Below are 11068 nucleotides of genomic sequence, written 5' to 3'. Positions count from 1 at the left end.
TTTTCTGGATTATACAGTTGTCTTAGATTGAATAACACATACTGGTAACCATTTTACAGTGTATTTGTACCTGTCCTGCAGTACCTGTATAGTCCACACAGAGGTGCCGTTGAGTCGCAGTACAGGCGGCTCTTTGCTGCTCTTTGTACTTGAGAGAAAAAGTGACTGCTCTGTTCTGGTGTCTCTGACTGTGCTTATAAATATGCAATGTTTCATTCACAATATATAGGATTTCTGCCATAGTGTCACCAAATATAACAGCGAATTAACTATTGAGGAAGGGGGCTAAAAATAATGCACATATTTCTGCTGTGAACATAGTAATAAATCATAACTATCACTGGAGGCACTTCCACGGACTATTTTCAAGCCTCTAATGCACAATACTCGTTCACAACCTTATCACCCAGGCCAGGTTTATGCAAGAAAGAAAACATTTTATTGTGAATCACTGACATGTGCTAAAAATCCAATAACAACAACATTTGAAATTAAATGTAATAATAGTGACACAGTTATTTAGACCATATACCATGTTTTTTCCACTGCAATGATATAATTACCTATGTAGTTTTATAATATTACTATCATCTGTGGTGGAACAAGTACTCAGTTTTATTATTTAAGTAAAAGTACACTTACAAGAGCAAAAATATATTCAAGTAAAAGTAAAAATATCACATAAAAAAAATCTATTAGGTAAATGTATTAAAGAACCAACTTTAAAATGTCCTTTAGGAGTAAAAAGTACAAGTGTTTGGCACAGATTTTGAGATCTAATAAAAAATCCAATGTATTGATTTTGATAAAGATTTGTGCTGAAGTTTGTTCAATGGAAACAATCAATAATTTTTCTGAGCTGTTTTTATTTGTATAATTTTGTTTGCATAAATTATGAACTTGTTTCAAATGAAATCCTCTGCCTTTTACAGTCTCAGACTGTAATAAAAAATACTTTTACTTTTCAGTCTAGTTAAAAATGTAGTGGAATAGAAAGTACAAATACTTTCTCTCATGTAGTGAGGTTACAATAAAAGGTACACAGAAAAAAGTGGAGAGGTAAATTTGACTCTCACAAAATCAATTTTAACATTTTCTCAGGGTTTATATGAGTCCAATCTGTTCTAGAGTTAATTTAACTTTTTTGGAAATGTTAATTAAGTGACACTGGACCAAAGTTCCTGTTTAACCCCCAAATCAAGAGTTATATTCATGTTTTGAGAGTGAACAGATAACACTTTGTAGGGTTATCCTGATTTTTTTTTTGTTAATTTAAGATGAAATTATGAAAAAAACTGGTTCAAACTGGTCTTCTCTCATGAGAGTTTGAAGTGGTGGGTGGGAGGAGCCAAATTAACACAAGTGGAAGTTGAATTAACATCAACCATATCAACTCTGGCAAATAACCCCAACTCCAACCCCCATTTAACTTTCAAATAGTTAAAATAACACTTTTTGTGTTAAAAACAACTCTGAAATATTTTACCCTGAAATTTTAACTCTCCAGTTTTTGCTCTGTATCCACTTACTATTACTTCATTAATTTAAAGTAAAGTACAGATACCTAAAATGTATACAGTACTTTACTTGTACTTTGTTACATTCCACCACTGATCATAATTAATTGTAGTTTTTAATAAATTTATTGTAGATTTTTGTTCACCTAAATTTGAAATCCATTCTTGTTGGTGGTGCAGCGGTCTAAAGCATTGCGCGTTTGTGTCCTTGGGCAAGACAGTTGTCCTGCATGCGTGAGTGATGGTTATCTGTATTATTGTTGTTCACTTCCAGTCACGACTCGACGCCAAACGTCTCGACCCTCTCTTCCCCATTTCACGCTACAACTGCTCTGTCCAATAAAGACTTTGGACCAGAAAATGAATCAAAGATATATTTAATTGTGCTGTTGAACAATAAAAAATATGACTGAGTAAGTGCACTCACTGGAGTAAAAAAAGTGCATAGGCAATTGATGTTTTTATTTATGTGACAGGGACAAATACAATCAGATAAAATCACAAAACTAAAGCATGGAAACTTGGAATTGCCGATCTCTACTAAACTAAAAAGTAGCTGTTGACATGAAAACTACCTCTTCATGACATCACAAGGTGGAACAGAGCATTTTGAGCTTTGGAGATGTAAAAAGATCAATCCCATCCCGGGTTTTATTTTTCTACACCACATTACATTACATTTATTCCTCTGTCAAATCCTGAAAGCTTAGATTCAGCCAAGAGGGACTTTCTTTTTCACTGTACATCTTGAAGACTCCATTTCACTTGACGTCTTTATTAACATTACATCAAAACCGAATACTGTTACTCGTGTATCTTCTCCATTTCCCATGTGCCGCGTGTCGTGTGGTCCTGTATATCGGATCACTAACTTACGTACGAGCCCGTCTGTCCTACTTCTGCGGTGGTTATCTATTCATCAGAGACACACATTCACATCCATCACAGTTCAGGACCTGAGGAGTTCCACAGGGGTCGGTGCTTGGCCCACTTTTCTTCCATTTACACAGGCCACTGACACTGGTCTTTGGTCCACGCCTCGAGTGGGAGCCAAAGAACCTGGAGCTATTTATAGAAACATTACCCCCAAAAGAGAATACTGCTTATTTTTGTTCATTCATTTTACATTTGTGCAATATCTCTAGAAAAAATATATATACACAATTTTAATTTGCGTATTTTCCGGATTATAAATCGCTCTGGAGTATAAGTTGCACCAGCCAAAAAATGCATAATGAAGAAGAAAAGAAAATATATAAATTGCACCGGACTATAAGTTGCACTTTTTGGGGAAATGTATTTTATAAAATCAGAGACCAGGAACTGATATTTTATCTTGAAAGGCAAGTTCTAGTAATAACAACAGAACAGAGAACAACAGACTGAATAGGCTTTAATATGTCAATGTAACATATTAACAGTTCTTCAGATAATTATAACATAAACATCAGAACATAAGTTTACCAAACTCACCATCTCACTCCAAATCACGAAATCCACTGAATTCTTCATCCTCTGTGTCACTTCTGCGTGACCTCCAGAGATAAACCATGGACCCATGATGTAAACAGAGCAACGCTTCCTCTTCTGTGTCGCTGTCGTGAGACTCAGCATCAGTTCCAGTTAGAATTATTCGGGTCTTTCCCGACAAGATGGCTTTGGTGTCACTGAAGTCCAGGCTTTGTCCATCCATCCAGTGACTTCAGGAACATTTCATGGTGCACCCGCTAGGTTCTCATGAAGCTGCGTTCTCTCCATCCCCGCTTTCCACCAGTCCCTCACAAGTTTCTCTCTCACTCTAAACTTTCTTTCTGCTGCTCGATTACCATTTTTCGACTGAATATTTCACTACTTGCAGCAGAACAGTGGCTTTTTCTACAGGAGACATGCGCAGTAGAGTGAAGTGACAGAAGTACAGGAGTAATAGAAGTACTAGATACTGGCACACAAGACTAGAGCCTCTCGTGGCTGTCAGTGTCAACATTTTAATTTATAATTTATCACACTGGAGTATAAGTCACAGGAAACACACAAACCATGAAAAAAAATGTGGCTTATAGTTCGAAATACATGGTACATTTTAATGTTCAAATCATACAATACTGATAACTTATTTACTCATAGTGGGAAAAGTAACCAAAACTTTTACTTCAGTAAGAGTACTGTTACACTATAAAATTATTCACTCAAGTAGGAGTAAAAGTATAGTGTCAGATAATGATTCCACCAAGTAAAATCTTATTAAATAGGTATGGTGCACTGTAAAATCTAATAAGTAGACCTTACTTAAAAACATCTTGGAAACCCATTGCCTTGGAAAATCTAACTAAAATGGACCCTAAAGCTGAGTTTACAAGTAATTCCTCAGTGTAGTATAGGGATGATATCATTAAGAAGTTGCTGATACGATATATACCTCGATACACAGGCCATGATATGATACATATCTCAAAACAGTGCACTTTCACTTCAATACAATATATTTCAAAACGATTTTTTACGGTTTAATTTTTTTTTAAGGCTAAATCAGGTCTGTGCTAGTAAAAGTCTTTGTTAAATCACTTCTTGTGCAAAATTCGTATGAAACACAAAAAACATTTTAATCATCAAAACAGTGAAAATGTCAAATGTGTCACATAAACCAGTTTCCTTCCTCTGAACAAGCAACAATACTGTAGCTGTAACAAAATCATTTTGTAAAATATACCAAAAAATACTCTTGGATATATATCAATACAGCAGCCTACGATATCAATACTGTATCATCACATTAAACAATACGATATATTGATATTTTTGCACACCCCTATTGTAGTGTAAGTAAAATCCTCTTTAATCTAATGAGGCACAGCAAGTGAAGTTAACTTTTCAAGTGAACTTTAGTTATATTATATAACTAAAGTTCACTTGAAAAGTTTACTTCAGGATAAACCTACAAAGTGTTATCTGTTTACTGTCAAAATGTTAATTTAACATTTTGACAGTAAACAGGTTTATCCTGATTTAGCTAAACAACACACAGAGGTGTTTTTTGTTACACTTTATTTTTAGTTAATTTAAGGTGAAATTATGGAAAAAAAAAAACTCTTTTACCTAACGAGGCACAGTAAGGGAAGTAAACTTTTCAAGTGAACTTTAGTTTTCATTCATAGACTCATGTTGTGAATGAATGAATCAGTCAGTTCCTCAAATCTGAAATCTGTAGTAACCTTTACTTTTAAGAGGAAGTTCATCTTACTTGGTAAAACCATGGAAACTGATTGCCTTGAATTGAGCAAGTAAATATTACTTCTATACACAGGTTTGAGTAAAAACAGGTTCTGTTCTACAATCATGTCATTTAGATCTGCATCAGGTACATGGATTTGAATATTTATTAACCTTTGAAAAAAACAGAGCAAAACTTTTGTTCAGCTTAAGTTCAAACACATTCTAACATGTGAAACAATAAAACAGTAGAACTCACTCATTCCACATCAGCTCAGCCAAGACCCAGCTCAAAAAATACTGAAGAAATAAAACAGAAGAACAGGTGAAACCAAGCACAAACAGAATGAACAGAGGGAGAGTATAGAGACACTCTGGGAGGATCAGGGAGTGAGTGGCGACTGTAGGAAAAACAGGGAGGAAGCAAAAGGAGGAGCGGAACAGATTGGGAAATGGAGCTGGACTGTTGTCAATAACTGAAGTTACTCCAGTCACCATCCAGTCATGTCAAAATTGCACTTTTTAAATGTTTCCGCTCACCCTTGTACACTGCACATCTTTGGCGCAACTACAAGAAAAACAGTTTGCAGAGTTTGAAAGTTTCCTATAACGACTCTTTGAGAATATTACTGAAAGTGCCGAGGTTCTGTAGCGCCACTGAAATATTTGTAAATTGTGGTGAGACCCTGTGTTGTCACGATCAGATGTTGTATTTATTCATTTATGTGTAGAGCCGTGAATCTGAGCAATTGAATCATTGAAGCTCTAGTGCAGGGGTGCTCAATACGTCGATCCCGATCTACCAGTCGATCGCCAAGGTCGTGTGGGTAGATCGCCGTGTCTTAGTACTCGTCTCGGACTCGATCGCGTTTGGACTCGGTCTTGTCTGTCACTCAAGGTCTGACACTCAACAAGTGTGATCATATTTCATTACGGCCGCTGCTGTTGGTAATAAACTTGTAGCGGGTGCAGGAGCGTGTGGGGCGTCTCAGTGCAGCCTGTGCGCTCATTTGAAACCCGCGGAGACTCTACGGCGCATCACAAACACACACGCTCCCTATGCACGGCTCGTCTGCGACACAGCGTGTGCCTCGTGTACCAGCGTGCATCACAGGGCAGGTTCAACTTCCTAAACATCCTACCTGTCCATCTGCCTCACGTCAGCACGCCGCCCCTCGCCTTTTCACGCTCTCGCTCCTTCCTGCGTACAGCGAACACAAGCCCCTCCCACAGTGCGGCTGATTAGAAGAGCAAGACCAAACGTGAAGCAAAAACCAGTCTAACTTTGTGTTCCAGTGTTGGCACAAAGCAGGTCTACAGCATAGAGCGGATCTACAGAACAGACCTACTGCCACATTTGGCTGAAGTTTGTCTAACAAAAGTGACAAATGCATCTGTGTTTGTCACGATGTGCGTTTGGTTTGGTAAACGTGCAGAGGCTGGTAAATATCACTGCAAAACCAGAAAAGAATGAAACTCCAGTTTGGAACTTTAAAAAACAGGTTTAAAAATCTTCCTTCTCTTTTTTCACAGTTTTGTGTAAAGTGCCAGAGGAAGTTCTCTTAAAGAAGAGGTTCTCAAACTGTGGGGGAGGGTCAAAAAATTGGAACAGAATGTTTCAGTGCAGTTTGTTTGACTTTGTATTAGGTCGATCATTTTGACTTGGTCATTTTGTAAGTAGTTCACACGCTGAAAAAGTGTGAGCTCCCCTGATCTATTGTGTCTGTGAGGAGCTCTGTCAGATTCACCTCTGAGCTGTGGAGACACTGGCGCTCATGCACTGTATTTCACATTTTTTATTCTTACTATTTTCTTTTGAATACTATGAACCAGATATTACATGTTGTTAATAAGACTGAATTGTATTACTCGTCTCATTCAAGTTGACCCAAATCTAATTCACATGTAATGTGCTTTTTTTGTTCTAAAGTAACTGTTACTTTACCACTTTAAGATCCACTAATTCATAGTTGTGAGTAAAGTAAACGAGCTGAATGTGAGTGAACATTAGTGTTAGATTTTTTTTAAAAATTTATATATAGTGTGGATGATATGTCTTGCCCAAAGATGCAACAACAGTATGCAATAGTCAGAGCCAGAATTTAACCACAAACTTTTGGGTGAACACTTGACCAGCCTTAGTTCCTCAGGGCCCAATTTCTTGTTGATGATTTTTGTATTTTTTTAGTTAGGCTGTCTAGAAATCCATCTTGAACTTTTTTATAGCAAAGTTGTTTTCTTCTTCAGATTTTATTCAAGTTTTAAAACTTAATTTTCCTTTTTTTCTTGTAAAGTCACTGAAAACAATGAATGTTAAATTAACTTCACTGTTGAGCTCCATAAAATGCTGTTGTTTTGTTCATTTCAATCTGAGCTACTATTTTGAACAGCATCTGGTGTCATGTTTCATAACCAAATCTTACAATTTAATTTGCTGTTTTTCAGTGAGTTAAAGGATTCAGAGTTTGACATAACAGAGCGTGGACAGGTTGAGGTGAAAGGAAAAGGGCTGATGAACACCTACTTCCTGCTCAAGAACTTCCGACTGTCTGAAGACGCCATTATGGGTCGAGAGGGCTCACAGTGTGTAATCCACCCTGACAACTCGGACCAACGAACTGACCACGGCAAGTTATCAACACACTAAAGAATACTGGAAGTGCATTTGACAGGCTTTACATCAGGCAAGTGTCAGTTTGTGGAAAAAAGTACAAAAACAGAAAAGTGTGAACCTCTGTCTATGTCATCATCAACATGGAAAATTCTATCCAAAGAGAATCCCAAGGAGAGAGTTTACTCGCAAAGAACATATTTGTCTGCCAGTTTAAACCTTCATTTAAAGGTTCACTGTGTAACTTTTCTGGTAGTTGGTCCGCCCCGAGCTTGTTTCCATGGAGAATTATGGGTTTTTTTTCTTTGCCTCACAGTATGGCATTAAACTCACCTATGTTGCATTCATTATTTACAGGAGTTTTACTGCTCAAAAATACGACGAAAAACATGCACTTTACACAGCAAAAAGTGGAGTGTTAAATTTGACTCTCACAGAATCAATTTGAACATTTTCTCAGGGTTTATATGAGTCCAATCTGTTCTAGAGTTAATTTAACATTTTTGGAAATGTTAATTAAGTGAACACTGGACCAAAGTTCCTGTTTAAGCCTGAAATCAAATTAATGTTTTGAGAGTAAACGGAGATGTAGGGTTATCCTGATTAGCTAAACAACACAGAGGTGTTTTGTTTTTACACTGTAATTTTTACAGTTTATTTAAGATGAAATTATGAACAAAATTGGTTCAAACTGGTCTTGTTTGAAGTGGTGGGTGGAGGAGCCAAATTAACACTAAGGGAAGTTTAATTAACACTAATAGAAGTTGAATGAACACTAGTGGAACTTGAATGAATATTAGTGGAAGTTGAATTAACACTAAGGGAAGTTGAAATAACACTAGGGGAAGTTGAATTAACACTAGGGGAAGTTGAATTAACACTAAGGGAAGTTGAATTAACACTAGGAAAAGTTGAATGAACACTAGGGGAAGCTGAATTAACACTAGGAAAAGTTGAATGAACACTAGTGGAAGTTGCATTAACACTAGTGGAAGTTGCATTAACACTAGTGGAAGTTGCAATTAACACTAGAGGAAGTTGAATTCAACACTAGAGGAAGTTGAATGAACACTAAGGGAACTTGAATTAACACTATGGGGTGTTGAATTAACTTTAGCCATATAAACTCTGGCAAATAACCCCAACTTGAACCCCCATTTTAGTTTCAAATAGTTAAATAACACTTGCTAAAAAAAGCAACTCTGAAATATTTTACCCTGAAATTTTAACCCTCCAGTTTTTGCTGTGTACAGTGAGCTCACCTCTTCACAGACCTGACCTGTAACTTGGCCTTGAGGTATTGCAGCCTTGTCTCCATGGAAATAGATACACTTTATGCCGTATTGTGAGACATTCTAGACAAAGCAATAACATCGCCATAGAGGCAAGAAAGACCCTCCACCAGAAAGTTACACAGTTTAACAAAATACAGATGTCGTTTGTTTTCATTAGGCCACTCTGTGCAATTTAGAGAATGTTTCATTACGGTTGCTAGGTAACGGTTATAGAATTACCACTACATACGTGCTGCTCATGTTCAACCAGGAAGTAAATGATACACTTCAACAAAATAAAAAATGAAAAGCCTAGATTAAATTTGTAGTGAAATCTTGTAACTGTGTTTTGGAGTGAAATGATCTAATTTGTCACATGCACTTTAACGAGTCCTGATATGACAAGAGTACTCTTCATTTGACACTAATTCCTGGCATGGTTGACTAATTCATGTAGCCTTCTGAAAAGCATTTTTACTGTTTTAGCAGAATGAGACAAAATGGCAGCGCTAATTGGGCCGACATTAAAAGTGTGGTGCAGTCCTCCCCCTCTTTGGGAGTAAAAACGCCAGAGATGACAAACGCAATTAAAAACAACTGCAGCTCACAACCAAAGGGGGATTTGAACGAGTGAGTGGTTTTAGAACGAAAAAGGATAGATACAGGGATTATTATGTTTTCTACTAATGGAAATATGTGTTTCAAATGGTAACTGTTTTGAAAGGCAGAGGTGGGAAGTGTAGACAGAAATTATACTAAAATAAGAATAACATTACTTCAAAATAGTATAACTCAAGTAGAATTATAAAGTAGTGGTCGAAGAAATGATTAAAAGAGTTGTAAAACGTATTTGGGGAAACTACTACTCAAGTAATAACTTAAATAGTAACTGTAAATGTAGGGAATGCAGATAAGTTTAGTTTGTTTGTCCAAATGACTAAAAACTAAATACAGGTTTGACATTAAAAGCAATTATCTTGAAAACTACTAAGTGTAACTCAATGATGACTTTGATGTTGGTACCAGATCCTTTCCTGCAGAAGATCCTTCCTCTTTACATTTTTGGTACCAAGTCCAAATGTGTTGCCAGTTGTTAAAGTTTTTCCAAATGTTGCATTGAAGCTGCACAGTCTTAGGTGAGTGTGTGCAGCAGATTCCAAGATGCAGAATGACTTCTCTTTGGGAGTGAATGGTAGTGTCATAGTACTCAAGACTGGTTTGGACTCAGTCTTGTCTCGGTCTTGAAGACACTTGGACTCGGTCTGGTCTCGGTCTCGGTCTCGAAGTCTAACAGATTTATAAAAACACTGATATATATGTGCCAAAATAAGTGTAAAATCTAAAATTACAAAGATTGTCTTGATCTGGTTTCGATGGTCCGTGGTCTCTGTTTTGTCTCAATCTCAATCTTTAAATGTCTTGGTCTCAACCCTCAGAAGTCTTGGTCTTGTCCTGGTCTCGGGACCCTGTGGTCTCGGACAGGTCTTGGTCTCGATTAGTGCTCTCTTGACTACAACACTAGTCAACAGCATGGCTCAACCTGAAAACAGAACAAAAATAAAACATTCAGTATATAATCGATCTGTTTCTATACATTCTGTGAAAATTTGAGGTTATTTCAACAAGAATTGACTAAATTATTGACCTGCGAAATAATGTCACTTTTTTTTGGGACACCCTGTTTTATGTTTTACTGGTTCACAATCTGAACTTTACTCATCCTCTTCATTCATTCTTTTAGTTCTAGTAAAATAACTTTCATTTTAGAGTAGTAAGTGAATAGTCTATTGAAAAAAATTGTGAACTCAATTAAATTCATTGTAAGAAGGCAGCAGTTATATTCATACACTTTTACCCTGACCTAATCCCCTTTTTTTTTTTTTTTTTTTTACATACAACTTGTGAATAAGTAATCATTTTTTTATTTTAAATGTTGATAAATTTGTCTTTTCACAGATGCTGGGAGAGTTCAGTTAAAGAGCATGTTGTCCAGCGACCAGTGCACGCCCAGTCCCCGTGAGGCCCCTGGGAGATCATTTGCATGGGACATCACCTGGCCGTACCCCAGCAAAGACCGGCCCTCCTCTGCCAAGGGCCGCGGCAACACTCTGAGCCCAGTCTGTCACATACTTTAACTCTGTGTTCAACAAAACAGTTCACTCCCTCTGCTCTGTACTTCATTCTTCAGTTTGGTTTTCTGTTGCTCCGCATGGTCTGGCAAAGATGTTGTGAGGAAAATCAGCTCATCTGAAGTTGTTTTAGATCAATATTGTAATTTAAAATGTCCAAATGATAACATAATGATCCATGTGTAAAAGCAAAAACAGTACTTCTAATGTATACTAATAATACTAGTACCAACTACAGGAGAATTAGTTGTAAGGTAGAGTGACCAGACATCCCTGTTTCCCCGGGACAGTCCCAGTTTTGAGCCGTGTGTCCCCTGTCCCAGCAGATTT

The 11068-nt window shown here is 37.0% G+C and overlaps 1 protein-coding gene across 1 annotated transcript in view; it reads left to right on the top strand.

Moving 5' to 3' along the window:
• LOC110175639 (guanylate cyclase soluble subunit beta-2-like) overlaps positions 1–10763 on the top strand; it is a 32346-nt gene extending 21583 nt beyond the window's left edge. The window contains exons 16-17 of the mRNA XM_055166565.1: positions 7170–7351; positions 10566–10763. Of these exons, the coding sequence (XP_055022540.1) occupies positions 7170–7351; positions 10566–10744 (361 nt within the window). The 3' untranslated portion in view covers positions 10745–10763. The remainder of the gene's footprint in view (positions 1–7169; positions 7352–10565) is intronic.
• The last annotated feature ends 305 nt before the right edge of the window (positions 10764–11068 follow it).

Source organism: Boleophthalmus pectinirostris, unplaced genomic scaffold, assembly GCF_026225935.1.
Source record: "Boleophthalmus pectinirostris isolate CB_2022bp ecotype Guang Dong unplaced genomic scaffold, ASM2622593v1 HiC_scaffold_11, whole genome shotgun sequence".
NCBI classification, from domain to species: Eukaryota; Metazoa; Chordata; class Actinopteri; order Gobiiformes; family Gobiidae; genus Boleophthalmus; species Boleophthalmus pectinirostris.
This window is presented reverse-complemented; position numbering and strand designations above follow the sequence as displayed.